Below are 25,411 nucleotides of genomic sequence, written 5' to 3' on the forward strand. Positions count from 1 at the left end.
AAGCCTCAGCTTTCACTTGTCACAAAAAAAATGTCATCACTCGATCTCTCCTCTCCTCTCCAAATCCGACTCATGTTAAAAGAAATCGAATGCGAAACTCTCAAACAAAAACTTGCTGCTCTCGAATGTAATCCCATGTCCAATCTCAAATTCGAGCGATGGGATGATTCCGTCAACTCTGAAAATTCCATTCTCCAACAACGATTTCATCACATGCTTCTCTACATACATCAACTCGAATCCGACATTGAAGCAAAAAACAGACGAATTGATCTTTTAGAATTATCTCTGAATAATCGAAGAAAACGAAGAGGAGCCATGGGAGATGCTTCCGGAACAAACGGCGACAAGGATGATCTCAATGAGCAAACCGAACAATTGACAATTCAGAGAAATTTAGTAAAAGCGTTTATGAAGAGACGTAATAATAATAATAATAATAATAATAATGGAAGAAATAATCAGAATAATAATCATTCAAAACGAGAGGATGGACAGACAAAGCCTCCGATGTCGTCACGAACAAATCATCGTTCAGTATTTCGAAACAAAAAGGAATGAATGGATATGATGATTAAAGTCCTTTCACATATTTCCAATTGTATATATTCATTATGTAAAGATTATGAATTTAGTGAATTTTATTTCACCTTGCTATCAATAAGGTGGCTTTGAATCCTTTCCTGAAATGCATAACTAATCAACTTGTAACTACATTTTTCTTTTCAACGGATGATCATGACCAAACTTGAAGGCTTAATACCATTACATCATTGAAAACCTTCTCTAATGCTTGCCAAGTAAATTAACTTCATTCCAAAAATCGCAATAGAATTAATGGATAAAGATTGCAATCAAAACGATATCGTCCACACGTTTGAAAATATTTGGTGACATTATTTGACACTTCAATAATTTAATAAGTTGAAAAATTACATGGCCACTCTTCCACTGTAAGATCCAGCTTGAGTCACATAACGAACCCATCTCTTTTGTTTTGGTTTTTTATCATCGTTCAAAGAGTCAGATCCAATTTTCAAATATCTCAATTGAAGACCACTCATGTTGTGCATGGGAATTTCAAATTTCATAGTGACAGGTCCAACAAGTTTCCTTTCATCAATTTTACATGGTTCAGAAATGTTAATCTTCAATCTAATTAATTGTTCAGTGGCACCTGGGAATTTCTTGAGGCCCCAAACAACGACCTTATCTTTCTCCTTGTATTCGTAAGTTTGTTGAGAGTCCTTGTCATTACCAACACTAATGCCACAACTGACAGTATTCTTTGGAACTGGAATACGAATGAAAACACCAGTAGCAGATGTGGAATTTGGAAAATCAGATCGAACTCGAATGGCTGCTTCAATTTTGTAATCTCCAGTTTTTGTGACACTTGGCGTGATACGGAATGGCATGACAACATTAAAATTATTGGTCACACGATAAGACAAGAGCGTCAATTCACCATCTTGTGGATAAAATGACAATTGACGTCCATGTTCAAATTCATCTCTATTAATAATTTCATTAAAGTTGATCGCATCCACTCGAATGGCAGAATAAGTACTATTCTCAACACCAATGGCCAAATCTTGATTGAGAGCAATTCTAATGAGAGGAGTTCCCATCAAGTAACTTTTCACTACGAGAGATCCAATAATTTCAGATCGAAGTAATTCACCATTGCTGTTCATTTCACAATTCACACGTTCTAAAACGTCAACAAAAATTTGATCATTCTTCTTTGTGATGGGAAGGCAGGCTAAAGATGATGTCATCATGTGATCAACAATATGATCATTTCAATCATCATTATCAACAATAATAATACCATCATCAACAATACATTCGGATAAATTAACACAACATGAATTCGATTGGTCAAGAACATATTGTCAACCAGCCAAGACACATCTCACAACAACAACTACTTACTCGCAGTAGATTTCACAGTCTTTGGATCCGTAAATGCAATATTCAACAATCCATTCGTATTTGGTACATCCACTGTCTCAATAGGTTCATTATACACACAATAAGTCAAAATATTTGTTTGAGTGGTTTGAACCTTTCCCCAATCAAATAATTCATCTAACAATTCATAGACCAAAACAAAATTCTTTCTAATTGAATCTTCACTCAATTGACCTGTAAAATCTCGAATTAAAATGCACGCTCGTTCCAATAATTCAAAAATTGTAATTGGTGAAACGTTTTCTCTACTCGTACAAACAATATAGAGACCAGATTTACGGACATGGAAAAAATTAATTCCTTGTTGGTTGAAAATTGGTTTTCCAAAATTGGGTGTGTTTTCATTTCTCACATTGCGAAAGAATAAATCTTCGACTTCATCGAAAATGTCGTAACGATCTGTTTGTGAATGAATAAAGATTGATGTGATTGTGATGTTTCAAACAATATTATAGATATACAGTATATAATAAAAAAATAGAACCATCCCATGCCACAATCATGATGAAGCAAGTTGGCATTTGATTGATGGATCGTTCACCATCATCATCCATTAAATTTTATACCATCACATTCCAAACATTCCATAATAAACATATCATACGACAACGTGTTCATCATTCGAAATTCCAAATCATCATCAATTTTAAATTTTCATCAATCATCGGATCCCATCCAACCAATCAAAACCAACCAATTCATAACATTAAATATATTAAAACACAAATCTCAACAACAAGAATGAACCACCTACAATTTCTCGCAATAATTTTGTCTCCTCTCGATGAAAGAATAAAGAAATGAGTGATCATTTTTTTTCGTTTTTTTCGGTTGGTTATTTTTGGTGGAACTGTGCCACGTGCAAGAATTTACAAAATTTCAATGAAATTTAAAGATTTAAATATTATTTATTAATAATAATATTTAAAAAGAAAGTTTGTGTGGCTCCTCATTGAACCACTATCAATGATGAGTCAGTCTTGTATTTTCAGTTTGACTGACTGACTTGTGTATTCGTCAATTGTCATTTGGAGTGACCTTGTCAAATGCCAACCACAAAAAAAATGTTCACACCTCCGACTCCCTCATCGGAGAATCATGATTCATCCTCCTCTTCGGATTCAATTTCAATCACTCTCAGAGTCTCTTCTCCTATCCCATTGAATCGATCTCCTTCGAGTAGTTTTACAAGAAATTCACCTCCTGCCACCCCAAGTCTGTCACGTGTCAATTCCATCCTCCAAGAAAAATCATCGTGTCAAACAACGAACAACAACAACAGCGTTGAAAATTCAAACAACTCGAGTGGTGGAAAACGTAAAAAAACACTTCTCAAGGCCTCTCTATTAATTTCTCCATTACTTTTACCACAACATTCACATGCCTTGTCCAATCATTTATTGACATGTCAATCTTCAACAACAACTTCACACTCGGAAAATTCCAACACAACGACCGTTTCACATCATCATGGTTCTTCAGTATTTGGGAATTATCCAACTGGAGTGGGATCGTCGTCGTCTTCTTTGCAAGAAAGTCATTCTTCAGATCATAGTGTCATGTCTGAATTTTCCGCATGGGAAGAAGTATTTCTTCATCAACATGTCATGATGACAAGTGGCAGCAGTAGTGGTGGTGAAGGCACAAATTCAAGTTCTTCCTCTCCTGTCACTTCAACCTCTTCTCCATTATTTGACGATTCTTTCAACAACAATAGTGATCAAGACCATCATTCCTCAAAAAGATCAAATTTAGGAAAATCACGAAAACTCACAACTTTTATTTCAAAAATTTTTGGAATTAATCTTTCGACAGATGCGAAAACCAACCATTCTCCGACTGGAACATCCTCTTCGAATCGATCAAAAACAATTCGATTATTCAATTCGGGAGCTGAAACCGATGAATTTTTTAAAGATTCTGCCATCGAAGCTCTCGAAAATAATTCTTCCATACCATCTTCGTCGTCATCTCCACTTCACAAATCGTCACAAAATTCCTCCTCTGCAACTTCCGGAAACAGTAATACTCAACAACAACGAACTTATCAAATGGATTTAGAATCTCGTCAAAAATCTAATTTCAATCAATGGTTTCAAGACAAGTCACAAACGGTTGCCGCTCAACATTTATTCGAAAAGGAAGGATGTGTGTATTTTTTTAAAAAGGAAATTAAGCCACAAATAGGTTCTAAAAAGAGTTCCTCCTTGTCGTATTTGTCATCTCCGTTCAATTCTGGACAGGGAAATAATGTGAGTGGTGAAAGTGGCAGTTCCTATCATGCGTTGAGTTCAAGTGGAGATTTAGGAGTTGAGGAATTTCAATCGAATGACATTTTTGTCGAACGTTTCATGTCGTGTAAAAATGAAGTGGTGACCATTTTTGAAAAATCCACCAAAGACTCTCCTGTGAAACATACCTTTTCATGGAATCAAAATGTCACATATAGTATCATTCCAACCGAAAGAAGCTTTGATACAGTGATTTTGAAACAACAAAAAAGAAAAGTTCGATACTACAAAAATCAATATTATTTATTTGAAATTCGAGTCGAACAAGGAGATTACTTGTATGTGATGGAACCTTTAATTCTTGTAGGATTGGTGAAAACAAAAGAAGAACGAGATGATTGGACTGATTTATTTGAAATTTATTCCATCTATTCTTCTCTTAATGTTTTCACAGAGGATGAATTTACATTGGCTTCGACTTTGACACGAGAAGACAAACTTCGTGACAGACTCATTCAAGAATATGAATTATTTAATGAATATCAGAATGAGGTGCGTGAAGGTGTGAACACTTCTAGTCAGCAATCATCTTTGAAACAATCTTCACAGCAACAACAAGAGACTTTACAAAATATTGACATTGACAACAAACCTCGACTCTCCATCATTGATAATCCCTTTGAAGAAAGTAAGGCATTTCAAAAGGAGATGGAAAAGTCGTATTCACATCTGATTCAATCGTTTGGAAAGAATTATTTGAACTCGTTCAGAATGTTACCAAGCATTCCACAAGAGCAGTGAGGAGTGGTGATACACAGAGATTCCAAGATCTAATATTTCATGATGTCACATGTGATTGAAATGGTCGATCGACATGAATGATTGTATTTTTATATAAACTTTAGAAGATTCAATCTCGATCTGGCAAGATTCAATTTTTTATGAACCACATTCGTCCATCATTTCCACAACACGGATCCATACCTTAGCTGGAGTGAGATGGTTCACTCAAGAGTAGGTGAATTATAAGAATTTAAACGAAATATCAGCAAATCGATGTGTACAAAATTGATCGAGAGTACTTTTGCATTCATCCTTAAATTTAAAGAAAAATCGAAACATTTTTCCACACTGATTGGCGAATGTTTTGTCCACAGCAAAAAAGACCATGACTTGAAAGATGTCTGGATTTGTTGAGAATGGTCTGAACGCTTTCAAAATGACTTCATCTTTCAATTTAACATTTGGTGGTATTAAATATTGATTTGATTCCTCTGTTTCTTCCTCTTGCTTGATTGTGTTGTCATTTACGAAAGCATTAGTATTGTTCACTTCTTTCAAGTGTTTTAACAAAGTGACATTTGAATAGCCTCCATTTAAATCTCCATCTTCAAATTCGGACTGTACAGAGATGCAAAACTTTCCTCCTCTCTTTCGTTTTGGCACAGTTGTGAAATCATCAGTGATTGGTTGTTGTTGTTTTTGTTTCAACTTATCCACTCTTGGATACACTTCTTTGATGTGCTTTGTGTGAAGATCGATTAAAATCCACATGACTCGGTCCATAAAGAATTGTTGAAATGAGCTCATTACGTTTGTGATGTTGTTTCGTCTTGGCTTACAATGAGCCATTATTAAATACTTGTTTGAAGTTAATTTGCAATGAGAAATAATTTTCAAATTAAAATTCTTCTTTCCATTCACAAAATATTTCTTAAAGTTTGTAAAGTGGACAACTTGTTGTGAAGCAGGTGCATTATGTGGAACATAAATCCTGTGGATGGAGCTGAATTCTCTTTTTGAGTTCTGGGAGGATAAGATTGCGTAAAATTCTTTGCAACCTTCCTGTTGACTAGAAATGTTTTTTTGCAAAAGAAGAGCGAATTTAATCTCTTCGTTATTAAAACATGTCACTGGTTGAAAGGTCACTGGTCCAGTGGGTGTTGGAGTAGAAATTCGTATGAGCTCAGTTGACCTCTTAATTCCATCAACTTGAATCCAGTGATGCCTGATCATAACACGATAAAAAGACCCCTCATTGTCACGAAACAATGACCGTTCACCCCATCTACGATAATATGCTATTGGTAAAGAATTTAAACCCCTTATCATATGAAGTTTGCTTTTTCTCACATCCTGCTCATTCAACATCAATGTAAATTCATAATTAGCTAGAAATGTCACTTGTTTTTCGTCGTAATGAGCAATATAAATTCCATCAAATTCATCCGACAATTGGAAACTCCTCCTATTCGAGTCGTCATAGAGAAAACAAAGTCGAGAATTGGAGTTCTCCTCCATTTCCAAAGAAGCACCATTTTTTCCCAATTTCAATAATGCAAATGACATTTCCATGAAATAAGTGCGACTTTGAATACCAATCAACAAGTGAGAAGGTCTATATTCATGTCTTGGAATTTGAGAAAAATCTCCACACAACACATATCGAGACTCATCACCACAATGATCATCATCCATACATTCCAAAATAAGTGCAATCGGAATGCAACACACCACTGCATCTTTCTCTTCACGATATCTCCACATGAGTGGTTTTGGTTTCTGTGGATCCACAGGATGAGAGGCTTCATAATAAGAAACGACACTTTCCAAAGAGTTGTCTTTCAAGTCTCGACGAGGCAAAATGTGTTGAGGCATTTTTTTAAGAACTCTTTTGGAACTCGGTGGAAATTTACAATAATATTAAATATATTTAAATAATTTATATTTATTTATTATTAATGTAATTAATGGATATTCTGGTTGGAGAATGAGGAAGAGTGATTATCTGTCTGGAATGTGCGAGCATTTGGAAGATTTGAAAAGGATGATGCATTTTCTTTCTGAGGTTCAGAAAAGTGAACTTTCCTTCTCGATAAGGAGGACGAGGAGATGCTTGAAAGATCCATCTTATTATTGTTCTCCTCCTCTCCTTCCTCATGACCATCGTGATTTAAGATGAAATTCAACGACATGGGATACATGTATTCAAAGATGGGTAAATGTCTCACTTCTTGAAAATATTGAGGCCACTTGTCCATTCCCAATTCGTTTTTCATTTGATAGAACTTTCGTTTCAACGTGGACATGGAACAATTGAGAACTTTACAAGCTTGGGGTTGAGAGAGATGCAACACTTTGATCAAGTCATATTTGGAGATGTGTTTGGCTGAATTTTTGTGTTGAAAATTGATGCAAGTGACACCAATGCCTTCTTGATAGGTATTTTGGACAAAGGTGAAAGAATTTTTTTGCGGAATGGGTCGTTTGAAGGTCATGCGTTGTTGCTTGGAGACTCGATGAATTACAAACTGTTTGGACTGATATGGCTGGTTGACATTTGGCACATTGGATGATTTTGGAGGATGAGTCATCGGGCGTGTAGTTGTGTGCGAGCTAAAAGAACTATACAAAACAGAAGGTGGGGAGATCATGTTGTTTTATTTAAAAAATTAGTTCATGGATGCTATCCTTTGGATTAACACTGATACGGCAAAAGTAAGAGTTTACATGTGACATCAGTGAGAGACATTCCATGTCCATCAAAAACTTGCTTCACCATCTCTCAACGCATGGATCACCAATTATTTCAGTAACCAAATCAATGAGACGTTTGTTGAATTTCACAAGAGAGATGAGGACAAACGAGATTATTGATCAAACATAGGTAAGCACAATTTCGATCAATGACACATTGGCGAATGTCAGGTCGTCAAGATTTGGCATAAAAATTTACATTTCGAAAACTTGATATCTCTGAATAGTTCATGGTGTCCACATATCTTTGTCACTACCTTCTCTTTTCAACTAAAATTCCCAATTCAATCTAAAAGTTACTGAATTGAATCATGCAAATTATACAACATCTGTTATCGGCTAAATAGTGAAGTGTTGAGAGGTTTTGGCATTGCACAGTATCTCTCATTCCACGGATAATATTTGATTTCAGTTAGGCCGATCATTGTAAATGCGTCTTTTTAATGAAATCAAATATATATATAGTCACAATCCCATTATCCAAACCATTTATGGCATTTTAATCGCCACATATATAAATAATAATAATAAATTGAAGAGTTTGATATTACCCACATACAAACACGTTGTTTGGGCACTCTTGTGCAATTTCACTCGAAATCCTCACTGTTATCAGTGATCGTCTTACAAATCACTCCAATTGATTGGTGTGACGCTATGATTTTCCAAATATTCATTGCATTTCGAGAAGCATTTCGACCCAAGGAATCCCTTATCAGCAGAAAATGGAGAAGGATGGGAAGTTTGAATGACCAAATTATTCTTACGATCAATCTTGGATCCCTTTTCTTGTGCATCCTTCCCCCACAACAAGTAAACAATATTTTTCTTTTCTTTGAGCTTGTTGATAATGGCGTCAGTGAATTGTTCCCATCCAATGCCTTTGTGTTCGTTGGACTTTCCACTCTCGACGGTCAAGACCGCATTCAATAATAACACTCCCTGTTTTGCCCACCCCATCAAGTAGCCATGGTTAGGTCTTGTGAACTTGGGTTTTAAATTCTCGTCATGTTCCAACTCGGAATAGATGTTCTGGAGAGATTTGGGTGTTGAGATACCCTTTTTCACAGAGAAGGACATACCATGAGCATACCATTGAGGATATGGATCTTGACCCAGTATGACAACCTTGACATTGTCATAAGAACAAGCATTCAGTGCAGAGAAAATCTCATCCTTCTTTGGAAATATTTGTTTAGGTTTTTCCTTGTAGTGTTTGTTGACAGTTTTTTCCAATTTTTTAAAATAGGACTTTGAAAATTCGTCTTCCAGCTTTGATTTCCAAGACGAATCCAATAAATATTCAATTAAGGGGTTGTTTGTATCTGAGGATGAAGTAGTAGTGACAGTACCTCCATTATTATGGTCTGATGATTCTTTCAACTTCTTGCGTTGTGGTTCAACATCATTAACCTCCGATGTTGGTTCATTGTTGTCTTGTTCTTCTGCATGCAGATCATTCGTGTCTAACTTTCTCTTTTTTTCTGACTCGTCCTCATTCTTCGTGACTTTTGCTTGATCATTACTACTATTTGGTTTCATGCCAATCAAGTGCTCATAGTCTTCCTCCTTTCCAGAAAACCATGAAAAGAAGGAGCACTTGTCCGACTGTGGATTGGCACATGTCCAAAATAATCGTCCTTGGTTTGGACCTTCCTGTTCATGAAATCGATCAGCAAATCCGAAAGAAATTTCACCATTTCGAATTCGAAATAAGACAATGATGATCATAATACCACCACAATGAAGATACAGCGCGAAAGATGGGTGTAAGCTACGTACCTTCTTCACTCTTAACAGCATGGCATCTTGCTGATGCTGGCATTTTGGAACGATCATCATTTCAGAACGATCCTTTCGAGAATTAAAAGATGATGTTGAAGTTTTTCCCGATGATGAATTCAATCCAAAATTCAAATTATCGGCTGATGATGAGGAAGAAGAGGGAGCAGCAAAATTCTTGTTCTTTCCATCTAGCCACTCAAAATATTTACATTCTCGGCTTGCACAAGTAGCAAATAATCGGCCATGATTCGGTCCCTCTTTCTTTACTGTGGTTACTTGAGCCGGCTTGTTACAATTACAATTTGTTGATATTGATGCTTCCATTATTGATGCCAATTTTTTGAAGAATTTTCAAATTTCTCTCAAAAAAAAATGTTTTAAAAAAATGCATAACGGCTTGTTTGGACGAACTTTGTATTCGCATGTGCCTGAATCGATGAGGTTCCTTTTGAATCCATTCCGATAGCTTGTTGTTTTTCACTACAAATTACCTCTAGAAAATGATGTTTGTCTCTCCGACCAATCAAAAGCATTCTCGGAGAAAAAAATCCAGCAATAGCACAGCAGTTTACAAAACATCATTTTCCTTGCACCTTCGCTTGATCAAGCCAATTCCCAGAGGGACTGGTAATCTCTAGTGGTAATGATCATTTCCATTCCAATAATTAACCATTAATTGATTTTTGATATTCTGGTGATAGATATGACTGACGGACATGACACTAATTATAACTGTTAAGCTAGACGAATCATACAATGTGTGTATAACTCCGTGTGATGTTGAAATAGAGCTCAATTGAGATGAGTCATTTAAACTTAAGGACTCATATTATCCTCATTCAAAATGAAACTTAAAGACATGGGATACAGTTGAGGGAAAATTGGTAAATGTCGAACATCATCAAAATAACTTGGCCACTTTTCCATGCCCAATTCATGTTTCAGCTCTCCAAATCTTCTTTTCAAGGTAGAAATGCTGCATCCCAAAATCTTGCATGCTTGTGTTTGTGATAAATGCAATACTCGAATAATTTGATCCTTTGTGAGAATATTACGCTTTTTAGGAGGTGTTGAATTGGTAAAGTTTTCTTCCATGACAAAGCGAATTTGATAATTGCATGCATGGTTACTGCCTTGATGTGCATGATGTTGTAGTGTTGATGAGTTTGGGGATGTGCACACACGAGCAGTCTTCATACCATTGAATGAATCATTCGAGGATGCATGCGAAGAGAAGTTGTTGGCGCTCGTACTTTCCATACATGCATTTGAAGGGGTTGACGTCGATGATGAATAGGACCCTCGTCGACTTGTTGTTGGGTAGGGTAATTTCGCATGTGATGAAGAAGCATGCTGTTCGTTACATTCGCCATCCATGTCATGCATGTGATGAGTAACAACATCTCCACTTACATGTGTCTTCGTCAATGGAGGATGTGTACTCATGACCTTGTTCTTGAGCAAATCATGTTGTGAATATGAGATGTGCTCGTGATGATGAGTGGATGGATTACTGAATGGTACAGCAATTCTTGTACTTGTCCTGGAATCATTGTGACAGAGTTGAGAGTCTATTCGGTGTTGGGAGATATCATTGTTGTGAGAGTTGTTGTAGTTGCTTTCGAGAGAGACCAGCTGTGATGTTGAGCTTGTTGTTGTTGTTGTCAAATGGGACTTCAAAATTGATGGAGCTGCTTGGGCAAGAGTTGAAACTAGAGATGTTGATGTCTTTCTGGATGGCTTTTTTCTTTGCAGTCATGTTGCCGCTCACTTGAATGAATCGCATTGGCTTATTCGTTGCGGTAACATTCTGTGACTTTGAGATGATGGGTCTGACAGCACGATTTGGTACAGATTTTGCTGCTTTGGGAAGAAGGAGTGAAGATGAGATGTTCGACAGATCGGCCATATGGGACGGTTGATTTTCGAGTGGGTGTTGATGTTCTGTTGATGTTGTAGTACAACCACTAGTGTGATTGGATGTAGTTGGAAAGGGTAATGACGTCATGGAGTTGATGCTCGATGAAGACAAGGAAGATTCATCATTGCTGCTGTTCTCTCTCTGGTTTTTTGGCATTCTCTTTGAGTGGAAAATGAATATTCAAATCTTGTTGTTGTGCTCCATTTAAATGCACAGTTGAAGAATTTAGATAGTACGAAACAACCTCAGACAGCACATCACTGCTCCAGCACTAGTTGGTATTGGTGAGAGCTATGTTTGATTGTTGGGTGGCTGGGTGTAGTTCTTAATGAAGGTTTTTTCTTGTTTGGTGGGTCAAGAAAGAAATGTTAATTTGAAAGAGGGGTTGAGTATCACCAAATAAGCAAGCAGCAATCGCAGGGTAAACCGACACCACACTCGTTTGATGTGAGGACAAATGGAGATCGAGTACTTGGAAACCTGAAGAAGTGAGGTGCAACCTGGAACGTCCTTCTTGATCACAAAAGACAAGTGACTGATGGGTATCAGGTCACGAAATAATTTTCCGTAAATTAAATTGAGAATTCCAAATTGGGCGAGATGATAATAGAAGGATGCTTGAGCGAAACGTTTATTCATGGGTTGGCATCTCTTTGTCGCAGATCGGCGTACACTTCAACACGTTTGGGATCGTCATCAACAAGCATTCATAACATTGAATACTGCTTCCACGACGTTGTTTTTGGCTAACACAAGATGCACCGAGAAAATTCGACAAATCCTTTCAAGCGCCAGAAATGCACTGTCCTTGATGTGTGAATTATTGGCGAAAACATCTATACTGTCTCTTGTAATGCATACATAACCCCACTCTTCTATCATGGAATTACTGGAGATGAGTGGTATTGGATTAACATTGATCTAATTTGCAACTGTGTTCTTAACACTTCATGTATCACCAACACAAAAGAGCACAACCTGTTGTTCACAGTAAGGTGTTCAAATTTTTGGAAGGTAACGAGTTAACGCACTTGATCGTGACAACATCAAACAATGATTGATGATTGCTACAGTGCTGGCATTGTCGAAATAGTTTAGCCTTCAGTGATTTTTCATACTCGTATTCATTGTCATATCTTTACATTACAGCGACACATACATGCACAAGAAAGTTTCAACAACACACGAAATGCAATACAACCTACCTATGAAAGAGAAATGAAATTTCATTTCCCATAGCAATGGAATTGAATCGTTTCTTTGGAACTGGTAATTTTGTGAATTGAAATACATTCACTGGTTGTTTCTGATTTTGATAGTTCAGAAAGACTTGTTTTGCCTCAGGATCTTCCTCATCGTTTGCTGAGAGACCTGTGAAATCCCACAAACCAGATACGTACATGTAGCCCTTTTTGGTGATAATACAAGATTGATTGTAGGCACATGTAAAATCATGAATAACATCGTATTTGATTCGATCTAGAGCAATTCGAACAACTTGTTTGACGACACTATTGACACCAATTTGGCCATCGACTGAATAACCAAATCCGTACAATTCATGTCTTGAATTGAGAAACATGGTGTGCTCATTTCCACATTCTAGTTTGATAATATCTCCAAATGAATTGGGTTCACTTTTTTCGTATCGACAGAAAAACTCATTTCCATTTGGATCCTGTACTGTTTTTAAAATTCCATATTTGGAGGCATAAATGACATTGTCCACACTGATGGCAACCATGTATTTCCAAGCAAAATCAAACAATTTCATTTTTGGAATGTTCAATACTTGAGTAAATTTCATGATTTTTTCTTCTTTGGGAATACCCAATTCCAAGTCGTAATTTCTAATTCATGGCATTATAAATTGTTGAAATGTTTGTTTCATTCATATATATTGTGTAACATTTCATAAATAATAATCATATTTGTAACATTTGCAAAATTCAAAAAAATTTGTCATTGAGAAATTTCAACATGATCAACGTTCCACAATACTTCAATATTAAACTCTCAACAAAACCTCTCACAGCTGATACATACCTCCCACAGCAATACAATTCCCCATTTTCACTCAATATTCCACTATGTGAAAAACGACAATGCAACGTCTTGATTCGATTCATGGTTGAACTCGTGACCGAGTCGAGAGGAGAGCTCAACAATAATGGACACGAGCTCAAATCCACTCGAGTAAATTTTTCAATTTCTGTTCCGCATGCTTGTGCCACTTGTGACGGAATTGAAAGTTGTCCATTTGAATTACTTCCACATGCAAAAATTAAATTATTTTCACACAAAATCATGGTATGCAGAGCTCCACAATGAACCGATCGAACGGACATCGTGTGATGAAGCATTTGTTTCGTGTTCTCCATCGCTTCACTTTGGTGTTCTGTCGACGACAATGAATCAAAGAGAGGTGTGACTTGCAAAATGTCCAATGTGTCGCCATAGATGGAACTATTGTTCAATGATAGAGGAGGTAGACTTTCCACGCGTCGATTGCATTGTCCACAATCATTCCTACCAAAACATAAAAGCTTTCCATTTTCACAGAGAATGATGACGTGGCCGAATCCGATCGATACTTGTCGAAGGGGTTGTTGGAGAAGAGAGAGATGTTCAATGTTTTGAAAGGATTTTCCGAGAATTTGAATATTAAATGATGATGGTGACTCGTCGTTCGGATGACAATCTTGTGATGATTCATATGAGAGTGGTGAAGAAGTTTCAACATGAGAACGACAAGTGAAACTGTTAGGTGGTTGTGGCGGAGACATTTTTTGTGTTGCGACGATCAACAACCTTTCATTGGTGAACTGTGAACTCACCATGATAACAAACAACAATTCAACTGAACGACACACATGACTATTGCCAATCAATACGTTGTATTAATTCTTGATTTTGGCCCTCAATGAATGAGGATGAGCTAAGGAGAGAGGATGAGGTTGGAGTGACACAGTAATCGGAGGAGGGTGAAATTGAATTCATGGAGACAGTGGCTTTGTTTTGGTTGTTGTTTTGTGGAGTTGAGGGCAGAATATCTTCGTCTTCTACGAATTCTTGTTCGTCTTTGGAAATAATGACGCTACTTGCATTCATTGGTGACTCTGAATTTATCAAATGTGACAATTGACTGCTAAAGGATAAATTCATGGCTGCAGATCTATGTCTTGTTCGTGTAGCATTGGTAATGTTATTTTGTGGAGTATTTCCAGACTCTGAAGTCATGTCACTGAAATCATTGTCACTATCGTCGTATTTGCACATGAAATAATAATTTTCCAAAGGCATCGGTTCAAAATGCAACTCGTCCAATAACTTTTTCGAATAGGCAGCTTCTGTCGTACAAATCTGAATGTCAGCTTGCCGTATCAATTCATTTTCCATACTAATCTTACTAAAAGTTTGGCAATGATGAATCCACGTCTTCATCAATTCGAAATTTGCTGCTTGCAGTTTATAAATTCTCTGTGCAGTCACAATCTCAAAGCAAGCCAATCTGGGATAAAATTCTGGCGACACTCGTACATAGGCATCATTCAATGGAATATATGCAATTGCTTTTGTGGCTTCATTATTCTTGTAGTAAAATAATTTATCGTCTTCCAAAATGAAAAATCGTTCCTTCCATGACTTGTTGACCTCTCCCATTTTGCACAAAACTCCACTCATCTCATATTTGTGAGAATCTTTAGGTTGTGGAGAGGATTTGAAATTTGTAAATCGGACCATGATGAAACGCTTCTCCATGAATGAAAATAATGATATATATATAATAATTAGTATCAATTTGAATGGAGAGTTACCAATTAGATATTGAAGGAAACTATTCCAATTCAATAAATGATAGTCCACAATTATTGCAGAGTTAATGATGATAGGATCTATTCAAAATTTGTTGGTTTTTAAACAACACAAATGATGATGATCTCTCTCTCAATAATAACAACAACAAAAGACTTCCCGATGAAGAGAGATTACGGATCTATATGGTACACACACAATCAATGATGATGATGATCGTGTTTCAACGCTTTCAAAGAAGAAGAAGAATCCACAATCCTTTTTCTCACCAATCAATGATGAAAGGCTCACCCTGTTGTCTCAGTTGCGTTAGTACCTTGCTGGTTCGCTATTGCTGCTGCCAATGGGATGATGAGCAAGAGGAACAATTTTTTGAGAGAACGAGAGAAGATTCGAATCACGCGTTTTCCAAAAGATTCTTTAATGATGATGAGAGAATGAGTGAACGATGAGAGAAAGAGAAATGAACATGATGATCATGCGCTGTGATTACAATAAAAAATGCCCAAAACAACTCTTGCGAAAAACACTTCCAGCAATCACAAGAAGAAACAACCATCCTCATCATCATCCTCTTTGGAGAAGCAAAATACTCGGAGGAAAACACCGAATACTGGTAAAAACTCAAAATCATCATCATCTCCGAGAGAAGCCTCTCCTTCTCCGAAATTTAGTGCAACTTCTATCATGTCCTATTTTCATCATCAAGGTAAGAAGAGAAGTCTATCGGGGGAGATGAAGCCTCCGAGCTGTATCAATAGTTTGGAAGAAACAATGACACAGCTGAAAGGAAACTCTTTGGAAGAGGCATTCGTTATTGATAGCGACGATGAATTGCAGAGTGCTCCCAGTGATTCGGAACGATGCTCACAAAGCTTGTCAACACTCAGCACTAGTGTTGTATCAACTCAGAGTATCATTGAAACTATAAATATTGAAGAAGAAATGACTTCAAGCCTCTCTGTCAATAGTGATTTGACATTTTCTGTGATGGAACCAAGGCAGTCATCATTGAACAGTCTCATGACAGATGAAAATTCTCAATCTTTGTGTTCTGATCATAGTACGGGCTTTGAATCTCAAAAATCAAATTCACAACAATTTTCACAACAGGAACAACCTGAAGAGGATCGAATAAGAAGCTATTACTTGTACCATTTCTTGGAGATTTTAGAAACAGTCACGAAAAGAGATGGCCATTTATTTATTGAGGAAGAAAAGAAAATTATTGACACATTTAAAAATCAATGTAAAGCGTCACAAAGATTATTTATTCGACTATTCAATAGAAAACAAAAATATTTTACAATTACAGAGCTAGAAAAATACCGAAGAGAAATCGAAAAAGAGAAGGAAGATATCATGTCTTCATGGACAAGTTGTGACGAAGTCAATATGCAAATTGTATGCTGTGAAAATATCAAAGATGCTCTCGAACATCTCATACGATCTGATCTTTTTGAAGTCCTTCATGTAAATCATGAAAACTACAATATCACGCACAGCAACAACAATTGGACCATGGATGAAATTCAAGAATTATTAAGAGAGTTCACAAACAAGCAACTCAAAACAATATTAGACAAGAAAAATATTAGTAATGTTGTTAAGAAACAACTCTCAAAACGATCATCCAAAGAGTCTCCAAAATCTGACTTGATCAAACAAATCATCACACGACCTGAATCTCTTATTGAATTGAATGACTCTGGCGGAAAGCAATCAAAATTGAGTGGGTTTTTCAAAAAGCAACCAATCAAAGCAAATGACAAGGGTAAAGTCGAAAACGAAGACACTTGTGCAACATCTCCTTCAAAGGCCCTATCAAACACTGCCACCATCTTACGTACGCAAGAAGTGTTAAAACTCATTCACAAGGCATCAATAACCAATAAGGATATTGCACCCATGTACTATAGAATCAAAAAGAGTGTCGCCAAAATTTTCAAGCGAATTCACCACCTCTATTTTATCTCACAAAACTCTGACAATGCTTCCATCATGATATTGGAACAGAAAAAGATTACCGTCTTTCCCAAATATGAAGTTCAAGAGCAAAAGAGCCTATTCGAAACAAGGGAAGATCTCTTACGATATGAAGAGGCATTTGAAATAGCTAACACATGGGCTGACTCACTTGAATCACCATCAGTAGAGAGTACAAAAACCTCTTATCCCAATCCATCGAGTGGTGACGTCCAAAATACTCAAGATCTTCTCATTATTGAAATTGAAACTCGTTTAGAAACCATTCAGAAAGCTAATGAGGAAGGTCTTTTAGAAAAACTTATTGAATTTTCCAAAGATGTAAGCCGAAGACTAGAACAAGATACTGAATTAATTCGAAACAAATACTCAAAAAATTCCAACGACCTACACATGGATTATTATCTCATGAGATTTCGATGTGGTTATGTCTATGCCAGAATTTTACATTACTGCATCAAGTTATTAGAAAAACACAAACAATACGAACTTGCAATTTCACACTTGACGACAATTTTGAAATCTCCTTTTATGGTAGGTAAGCGAGGAGAATTCTACAATCGTATTGCTCTCGATTATGAACATCAAAAAACTGTGGATTCCTATGAAAGAGCATATGAAACATGCAAAATTGCACTATCCGATACTAATAGTTGTGAATTTTTTGGATCTGTTCGATTACCACCCAATAAGAGATATACACTCGAGAAACGATATTTGAGACTTTGTAAGAAACTCCAAAAAGCCAATCCCAAGAAGTTTTCGAATATTAGTAGTGACGATTCTGCTCTCATCTCAACCTTCATCTCAACAAATGTTAAACCTCCTAAATTAATATACATTCAAGGAAAGGTCAAGAAATTAGAAAGTAGGAAAAAAGGAGAAAAGAGGAATCATTTTGTGTCACACTTGGATCAAAAAACAGGCAAGTTTTAATTTTTTGATTTTTTAATATATATATATAATATACTGTTTGACATTTAATTCTAACAATTTTCTCATCATGAACAACATGTTTTCAAAACAACAACTAATATTCACGTGTGTTACCATTCATAGTGGTGAGTGTGGAGCAGTTTGCACTCGAACATTATCAAATGCAACACGCCATGGAAGGATTTCACAGTGAAGGCTCCATTTGGGCCATGTTATGCATGTTAGTGATGTGGGATATTATTTTCGATTCATCCATACCGTATGTCTTTCAAAATAAGTATCAATCGTGTCCTCTTGATTTCATGACAGATGCTTTTTATTTGAGGAGAAGAGACAAGTTTAAGAAAAGACTTGAAGAAATTGAACAATATGGTTCAAAGTATCTGGTCGAGAAAGTGACTAATTGTTGGCATGAAAATTATGGAACAAATGCAATTGCTTGTAATTGGAAGGATATGGATCCGACACCATTGGATGAAGACAATGCAGTGACTTTGAGTCGCGAAAAAGATCTTGTCATCCCTCAAGGTGTGGAAATGTTCAATGAGAATAATAATGACAGATACGATCAGGAGATTAATGATATTTCTCGAAAGAACATTGCATCTTGTGAAACACTGGGCATGGCCCAAAAATCTTCACCAAAATTGGCGTGTCTCATTAGTATTTGTGAATGTTTTCCAATTGAGGTGATATGCACCATTCTTCAATCTCTTGCTGAGGACATGAAAGAGAACAGAAGTGGCTTTCCAGATCTTGTTTGTTGGAAAAGAGTTTCTTCTTCAGAGAGCACACAAGAATCTAACATCGTCTCTTCTCATGAACATTTATTAAGTGAAATTAAGGGACCCAATGATAAGCTCAGCGAGAAACAAATAATTTGGATAGATTTACTCTCAAAAGCTGGAGCCAATGTTGAAGTGTGTCATGTAAAAGTTAGAGAGAGCAGTTTTGGAGAAACTGATGGTGGAGACAGCTCTCATGAAGTTGAGTGTGAGGGTCCAAAGAAAAAGAAGAGCAAGAGCGCGAAAGGCAGTTCTGCTTCTTCTCAGATTCCCTTCGCAGACGAAGATTTATGGAAGCAATCAGAGGAAGATGTTTTGGAGAACGCGGAAACAACTTTGTGAGTGTTGTGTGTGTTGACAAAATCGCTGTTGTTGGACAGATTTTGCAAACAAAACAAACAACCCAAATTTCACAAATAAACCACAGTGTGTTTAAATTACACAGTTAGAAGTTTATCGAATATTGATAAGGGAATGTTGTTTAACACTTGTACAACTTTCTCAACTTGAAGACGAGCTTTCTTCTGACGGACTTCTTCTTGTTGTTGCTTTTCATCTTCTTCAAAGCACGTCTGATCTTTCTTGCTATCTTGGCACGCTTAGCCTTAGTGAGCTTTCTGCAGATCTTTCTGGCCTTTCTGACCTTTCTCTTATATCTTCTGCAGGCCTTTCTTGCTCTCTTGGCAGCCTTCTTGGCAGCTCTTCTGGCTCTCTTCAATGCACGTCTTGCTCTCTTCAATGCTCTTCTAGCAGAGCGCTTTCCCTTTTTGGCAGCGACTCTTCTAGCTTTTCTGAGGAGTTTTTTGACCTTCTTGGCGAGCTTTCTAACTCTTTTAGCAGACTTCTTGGTAGCTCTTCTTGATTTCTTACACTTCTTAGCTCTCTTCTTCAAGGCACGTCTGATCTTTCTTCTTCTGACGACCTTTCTTGGCTTTCTTCCTCTTCTGCAGGTTCTTCTGTGTCTCTTAACTCTTCGAGCAATCTTCTTGGCCTTCTTAGCAACCTTTCTTGCCTTCTTTGCTTGCTTCTTGACCTTTCTGGTTGCCTTCTTTGCCTTCTTGACGAGCTTTCTGACTGTTCTTCTGAGTTTTCTTGCGAGTTTCTTAGCAGCTTTCTTGGCCTTCTTGGAGGAAGCCTTTCTAGCTCTCTTTAAAGCTCTTCTGAGTCTTCTAGCAACTCTTCTCTTTTGTCTTCTGATCTTTCTAGCAGTCTTTCTTGCTCTTCTAACAGCTCTTCTCTTCTTCAAAGCCTTTCTCAAATTCTTCAAAGCAATTCTGAGTTTTCTGCAAGATCTTCTCTTCTTGACAACAACAACTCTCTTTTTTCTTTGGAAGTTGTTTTCTTGCTCTCTTGACAGCAGCGACTGCCTTTCTGACTGCCCTCTTCACAGCCCTCTTCACAGCCTTCTTCACAGTCTTTCTTGACTTCTTTGTGCTCTTCTTGGCCTTCTTTGCTGCTTTCTTTGCCTTCTTGGCAGCCTTTCTAGCTCTTCTTCTCAACTTTCTGGTTGCCTTCTTTCCATACTTTCGGGAAGCCTTCTTGGCACAACGACGAGCTCTCTTTGCAACACGTCTTGCTCTCTTGGCAGCCTTTCTGGCCTTTCTTGCAACTCTCTTGGCACTCTTTCTAACCTTCTTGGTCTTTCTTGCAGCAGCAATTTTAGCCTTCAATGCAGCGAGTTTAGCCAATTTAGAAGCACGGGCAGCCAACTTCTTAGCTCTACGAGCCAACTTGCGGCATCTCTTGAGTTTTCTAGCAACGCGTCTTCTTCTTACCACTCTCTTCTTCTTTGGTTTAGCAACGAGCGTAGGCTTTTTCTTGATCACGACCGTAGTGGGTTTTACGATTGGAGTGGCTTTTACTGCTTCGGTTGCAGCGGTTTGAGTGGTTGCTTGGGCCATGGCGAAGGAGCACATGGCGAACAAGGCAACCAACAACATGGCAACCAACCACTTGGAGGATGATGAAGTGGTGGAAATCATCGTTGTTGTTGTGAGAATGTTTTTTAATAAATTTGTTGTTGAATTTTTTTGCGGATGACGTGACAGTGAAAGCTGGTGTTTTATGTGAAAGCTCTTGTGTGAGGTCGTGTCACTGACTTTGATGTGTGACGGGTCGGCTGTCTTTGGTCGTCTTTGACTGCGAAAAGAGAGTGTTAGGCTGAAGTGATTCGAATCGACAGGGTCAAAGACCTGACAGCAAGAGAGTTGTTCAAATTGATGTTACAGAGCTAGGGATGTCATCGACATGTCAGAAAGAGGAAAAAGAAGATTGGTCATGCAACCTCTATTAACAACAGACATTTTCACCATCATCAATATTACTACCTACAACAACAAACAACAAGAATAACAATTGATTCACGCATGAAGATTTTTGTATACCTTTATAGACCATCACAGCAGTGATGAACTCGTTCGAAAGGAGTTCATCTCTCTCGCTCACTGATAATGATGATGACGACACAATCAAGACCAAATTGAGTTTTCATTCGATCAATTTGTTTATTGTCAAGGACTGTGTTAAATTTGTATCACACAAGAGTGCTATTCGAGAACGAAGAGGTATGGTGTTCTTCGGTGTTAGCACCTGTTTCAATAAGTGGATTCATTGTTGAATGGTTGAACAGCGATGGTGGTGAGAGTGATGATGATGACAATTGTGATCGTTGTTGTTGTTCATGAGTACTACTACTACTACTACCTTCTTCTTCTTCTGAAGCCAACAAACGCACAGAAGCAACAGCACCACTTTTCTCATCATCATCATGATTCAAAATAAAATGTAGAGACATGGGATAAATCTTTTGAAAGACTTCCTTACTCAATTGCATCAATTCAAGAAAATCTTGGGGCCATTTGTTGAGTCCAATCTCATCTTTCAATTCGTAGAATCTTCTCTTTACGGTGGAGAGGGAACATCCGAGAATTTGAGAAGCCTTTTGTTGGGTCAGATGAAGAACTTGGAGCATTTCGTGTTTGGAGATGGATGAAACAGCTCTTCGTTGAACTCGGTGTTGTTTGGAATTGTTCAAGTGGAGTTGGAAAGAGGAATCTGCAGATTCATGGTGGATGGGAGAGGTTGCGGATGAAGGAGTGGTTGTATTCGTTGCAATGCTGCTGTTGGTGGTGGTGTTAGTTGAAGGAAAAGCCTCACTGCTCTGATCCCACAATCCAAAATCATAGACGTACTGCGTGGTGGGAGTGATATTGCTTGACTTATGACCACTTTTATGATTGTTCTTATTGGCATCGGCTGCCAGTAAATGTTTGTATTGATACTTTCTCTTAATGACCTTCTTTTTGGAGGAAGACTTCTTTACAATTTTAGAGGGTGGATGGTTTGTATGAGGGGTGAGGGAGGATGAAGAATTTGAAGAAGAAGAAGTAATGATGGAGGTTGAGCGTTTGATGGCGACAGCAGATGAGGTCGTGTTTGTTGCACTCTTCTGGGTAATAACGGCTCTCTTGGTTCTATCTTTCACCATGAAGAGAAGAGAGGAAGAAGAAGAATGAGGCGTGAAACCGTAATTTTCCTGATGACTGGGATGATATACCACTGGTTCTTGTTGGTGTTGATGATGATGATGATTCACCAAAGAAGGAATAGCATAATTCAATGTTCGTCCACTCAACCTGGTACTTTCAAGAGCAGAACTTGTCGAATAGTAGGTATGATGTTCAGAGGATGGATACTCATGATGACGATGAGATCTCTCTCTTATGGATGTTGTATTCATCATTCTATGAGAGCTAGGAGTATCCAGTTGTTCTTCTTGTTCTCTCGAGAGAACCTCTGTTATTCCAGATAGATTGACATTCTGGGAAGATGCACCGAATCGAGAGGAAGATTCAGCTATTGATGGTGGTGAGGAGTAATGGTGGAATTTGAGGTGTTTAGCAAGGTCATGTACAGAGGCATGAGATGTTGTCGTTTTCATCATATCGAGAGTTTCTATTCGAGGAGCGAATGTATGATGGTTATTTGTATGAAAAAGGGTGAAAAATTCTTCTGTGAACCTTGGCTTCAAGTGGGAAGAAGAGGTGTTTTGTTTTTGTTGTTGAGATGCAATTTGTGGAGGTTTTAGTTTTCATAGAAGAGATGTCATAGTGTGGGGAGGAAGCGCAGTAGTTGTCCTTTTGAAGTATGTATGCAACCATCACTTGTCGTGTCCGATGGCATTTGACAGCTTTCAACATGGCTTTGAAACAAAAATGGCGTGGTGATTACGGCGCTTTCAAAACGAGAATTTGTAAGACCAATCCGTGGAGTGTTTATCTCTTGTTGGAGAGTCACAGCTTTTTCTTTTTAAATGTCATGTGCGAAGTTACGAAGATGGGACTCTAATTCATACAATACGACATTGTAGTTCAATTACGATAATTGTGTTGATAAGAGCAGGTTTGTACGAAATGAAGCAATATATTATGATTAGAATTCAATCGAAGAATGTCTCTCCCATTTAAAGTAAAATTCCGTACTTGTTCGAAGAATTAATCAAACAAAAGAATCATGTTCCCCTTTGCAGGATAATATGAGGATAATTAGATTTCTTTACACTTTTTGAGATTGAAATCATTGGACAATTATGTTTCTCATCTTGTTGAACAGGCTCTTCAATTACAAAATGTGTATCTCTTTTTCATGCAGCCGGCAACTCCACCAAAATAAGACTTCAGGCATGACATTTAGTGGTATACAATGATGTTCAAATTAAGAATTTATCAAAAATATTGTTTGTTGACAATGCCATCTTGAATTTATTCACCGAGTTAAGAATGAGGAAGGTCATCAGATTTGGAGTTATACTCCTTCTGCTATGAATCATTTAATCTGTTTCCGAGTGTGACATGCTCAAAGTCAAATTCGTCATCACCAATTAAGAACCAATTCTGACTCTACCTTAGTTGCTAAACAAGGTTTCAATCAGTAGCCATATATTCACGAATAATTGAATTTAGGAGTTTCTTTAGATGTTCATTGTTTGGTTGTATTTGACATTCCTTCAATCATGATTTTCGTAAGAACTTCAATTTTTAATGCCATTGTTTTGTCGTCACAAGAGGTGAGATGGCATTGTCATGTGAATGAGACCTTTCATGACCTTCTCACCATGGCTTCTTCTATGTCAACTCTCGAGATGTTCATCATCGTCTTTCACTCAATGGGAGCAGAAAGTCAAGGATGGCTTCTTCAAAAGTGAAGGCGTTCAGAACCCTTCGAACATAAATAAGGAAATTATTCAATCCGCCAACAAAAAGAAATGAAGAAGTGCATCGAGCACCTGACTCACGAGAACAATCCAAACCCAAAGAAGAGAAAGGTTGTGCCCGAAGAGGATTCTTCTTCAAGTGATGATGATGATGTTGGTGGTGGACTTAACTACACAACTTTTTGTGGTCTTCGGGAACAAGAATATCAAAAAGATAAAAAAGATGATGAGGATCAGAGAGAGCGGTTTGCTCAAATGCCCAAAACTGATTTGATCGGATTATTCTTTGATGATAAATTAAAGTATCATCGCCCTCCTATTCATTTCGATCCCGAGTTGGGAACATTAATTTCGTGTTCTGCAAAACCCTCAAAGAAGAAACGAGAAAAATTTCAAAAAACAGTATTTGGATACTGTCGAGAGTGTAACGAGAAGGTGAATGGTGGACTGCAAGCCATGAAGGAACACATTTTATCATGCCCAAAATTGAATGATTTTAAGGACAACGACATTTGTCAAGATGTTGTGATGAGATTTAAGATTTATCAAAAATATGCTGATAACTGGAACAAGATGTGATTATTTGTGGAGGTTCCGTTCACTTTAGATTTGAGAGAATTGGATGATATTATTCGTAAATATTGGGTCGAGTGTTGCAGTCACTTGTCTAACTTTGAAATTGATGCATTGACCTACAATAGTTACGAGAGTGATGAGGATTTTATGGATAACGAGGTTGATAACAAGCATATGGATGTTCCAATGTACAGAGTATTCAAACCTTCAGATGTTGGAAAGCAATTCTGCTACACCTATGACTTCGGAAGCTCTACTTATTTGGAGCTCGAACTCATGTCCTTGTCAAATGAAACAAGGAACACAATCAAGCTAGAGTATTGGCAAGGAATAACCCTCCCAAGTACAAGTGTTGTCAGTGCAAGAGAGATGCCGAGTGGGTGGAGACAACTGAGTTTGACATGTATTGTCACACATGCCAAATAAGAAGAACAAGATATGCTTTCACCCATAATAAATCCATTCATGATCATTTGTTGTTAATAGTTTTTTGTGAGGATAAGAGTGCCTTAAATGTTCAAGAGTTCTTGACAATTGTATTGGTTTGAATCCAGTTCATCTCTTTTGCTATTGATCGACATACATTCATGAATTTTACTGAAAATTTTTATACAATTCGTAATGTTGTGAAAAAATTTCTTTTGATTGA

The 25,411-nt window shown here is 37.3% G+C and overlaps 13 protein-coding genes across 13 annotated transcripts; 4 read left to right on the plus strand and 9 right to left on the minus strand.

The window, feature by feature from the left end:
- Positions 1 to 30: 30 nt before the first annotated feature.
- FDP41_006129 (uncharacterized protein) lies at positions 31 to 561 on the plus strand (the record flags this gene model as incomplete). The annotated part of the gene is made up of 1 exon (XM_044709730.1): positions 31 to 561. One exon carries the CDS (start codon positions 31 to 33, stop codon positions 559 to 561), a length of 531 nt encoding a protein of 176 aa, XP_044559368.1.
- A 371-nt stretch (positions 562 to 932) lies between these two features.
- On the minus strand, positions 933 to 2,789 carry FDP41_006130 (uncharacterized protein; the record flags this gene model as incomplete). Its single annotated transcript, XM_044709732.1, has 3 exons — positions 933 to 1,765; positions 1,939 to 2,376; positions 2,732 to 2,789. The coding sequence occupies 3 exons, from the start codon at positions 2,787 to 2,789 to the stop codon at positions 933 to 935; spliced, it is 1,329 nt and encodes a 442-aa protein (XP_044559369.1).
- A 252-nt stretch (positions 2,790 to 3,041) lies between these two features.
- Positions 3,042 to 5,009, plus strand: FDP41_006131 (uncharacterized protein; the record flags this gene model as incomplete). Its single annotated transcript, XM_044709733.1, has 1 exon — positions 3,042 to 5,009. One exon carries the CDS (start codon positions 3,042 to 3,044, stop codon positions 5,007 to 5,009), a length of 1,968 nt encoding a protein of 655 aa, XP_044559370.1.
- Positions 5,010 to 5,231: 222 nt separating this feature from the next.
- FDP41_006132 (uncharacterized protein) lies at positions 5,232 to 6,866 on the minus strand (the record flags this gene model as incomplete). Its single annotated transcript, XM_044709734.1, has 1 exon — positions 5,232 to 6,866. One exon carries the CDS (start codon positions 6,864 to 6,866, stop codon positions 5,232 to 5,234), a length of 1,635 nt encoding a protein of 544 aa, XP_044559371.1.
- An 89-nt stretch (positions 6,867 to 6,955) lies between these two features.
- Positions 6,956 to 7,582, minus strand: FDP41_006133 (uncharacterized protein; the record flags this gene model as incomplete). Its single annotated transcript, XM_044709735.1, has 1 exon — positions 6,956 to 7,582. The coding sequence occupies one exon, from the start codon at positions 7,580 to 7,582 to the stop codon at positions 6,956 to 6,958; it is 627 nt and encodes a 208-aa protein (XP_044559372.1).
- Positions 7,583 to 8,369: 787 nt separating this feature from the next.
- FDP41_006134 (uncharacterized protein) lies at positions 8,370 to 9,854 on the minus strand (the record flags this gene model as incomplete). Its single annotated transcript, XM_044709736.1, has 2 exons — positions 8,370 to 9,401; positions 9,528 to 9,854. The coding sequence occupies 2 exons, from the start codon at positions 9,852 to 9,854 to the stop codon at positions 8,370 to 8,372; spliced, it is 1,359 nt and encodes a 452-aa protein (XP_044559373.1).
- Positions 9,855 to 10,346: 492 nt separating this feature from the next.
- FDP41_006135 (uncharacterized protein) lies at positions 10,347 to 11,538 on the minus strand (the record flags this gene model as incomplete). The annotated part of the gene is made up of 3 exons (XM_044709737.1): positions 10,347 to 10,883; positions 10,944 to 11,101; positions 11,163 to 11,538. The coding sequence occupies 3 exons, from the start codon at positions 11,536 to 11,538 to the stop codon at positions 10,347 to 10,349; spliced, it is 1,071 nt and encodes a 356-aa protein (XP_044559374.1).
- Positions 11,539 to 12,436: 898 nt separating this feature from the next.
- FDP41_006136 (uncharacterized protein) lies at positions 12,437 to 14,237 on the minus strand (the record flags this gene model as incomplete). The annotated part of the gene is made up of 3 exons (XM_044709738.1): positions 12,437 to 12,587; positions 12,657 to 13,301; positions 13,498 to 14,237. The coding sequence occupies 3 exons, from the start codon at positions 14,235 to 14,237 to the stop codon at positions 12,437 to 12,439; spliced, it is 1,536 nt and encodes a 511-aa protein (XP_044559375.1).
- A 91-nt stretch (positions 14,238 to 14,328) lies between these two features.
- On the minus strand, positions 14,329 to 15,195 carry FDP41_006137 (uncharacterized protein; the record flags this gene model as incomplete). The annotated part of the gene is made up of 1 exon (XM_044709739.1): positions 14,329 to 15,195. One exon carries the CDS (start codon positions 15,193 to 15,195, stop codon positions 14,329 to 14,331), a length of 867 nt encoding a protein of 288 aa, XP_044559376.1.
- A 573-nt stretch (positions 15,196 to 15,768) lies between these two features.
- Positions 15,769 to 19,316, plus strand: FDP41_006138 (uncharacterized protein; the record flags this gene model as incomplete). The annotated part of the gene is made up of 2 exons (XM_044709740.1): positions 15,769 to 18,178; positions 18,313 to 19,316. The coding sequence occupies 2 exons, from the start codon at positions 15,769 to 15,771 to the stop codon at positions 19,314 to 19,316; spliced, it is 3,414 nt and encodes a 1,137-aa protein (XP_044559377.1).
- Positions 19,317 to 19,455: 139 nt separating this feature from the next.
- Positions 19,456 to 20,956, minus strand: FDP41_006139 (uncharacterized protein; the record flags this gene model as incomplete). The annotated part of the gene is made up of 2 exons (XM_044709741.1): positions 19,456 to 20,223; positions 20,351 to 20,956. 2 exons carry the CDS (start codon positions 20,954 to 20,956, stop codon positions 19,456 to 19,458), a joined length of 1,374 nt encoding a protein of 457 aa, XP_044559378.1.
- Positions 20,957 to 21,507: 551 nt separating this feature from the next.
- Positions 21,508 to 22,917, minus strand: FDP41_006140 (uncharacterized protein; the record flags this gene model as incomplete). Its single annotated transcript, XM_044709743.1, has 1 exon — positions 21,508 to 22,917. The coding sequence occupies one exon, from the start codon at positions 22,915 to 22,917 to the stop codon at positions 21,508 to 21,510; it is 1,410 nt and encodes a 469-aa protein (XP_044559379.1).
- A 1,320-nt stretch (positions 22,918 to 24,237) lies between these two features.
- Positions 24,238 to 25,188, plus strand: FDP41_006141 (uncharacterized protein; the record flags this gene model as incomplete). The annotated part of the gene is made up of 2 exons (XM_044709744.1): positions 24,238 to 24,761; positions 24,888 to 25,188. The coding sequence occupies 2 exons, from the start codon at positions 24,238 to 24,240 to the stop codon at positions 25,186 to 25,188; spliced, it is 825 nt and encodes a 274-aa protein (XP_044559380.1).
- Positions 25,189 to 25,411: the final 223 nt, after the last annotated feature.

Source organism: Naegleria fowleri, assembly GCF_008403515.1.
Source record: "Naegleria fowleri strain ATCC 30894 chromosome Unknown tig51, whole genome shotgun sequence".
Lineage (NCBI taxonomy): Eukaryota > Heterolobosea > Eutetramitea > Acrasida > Naegleriidae > Naegleria > Naegleria fowleri.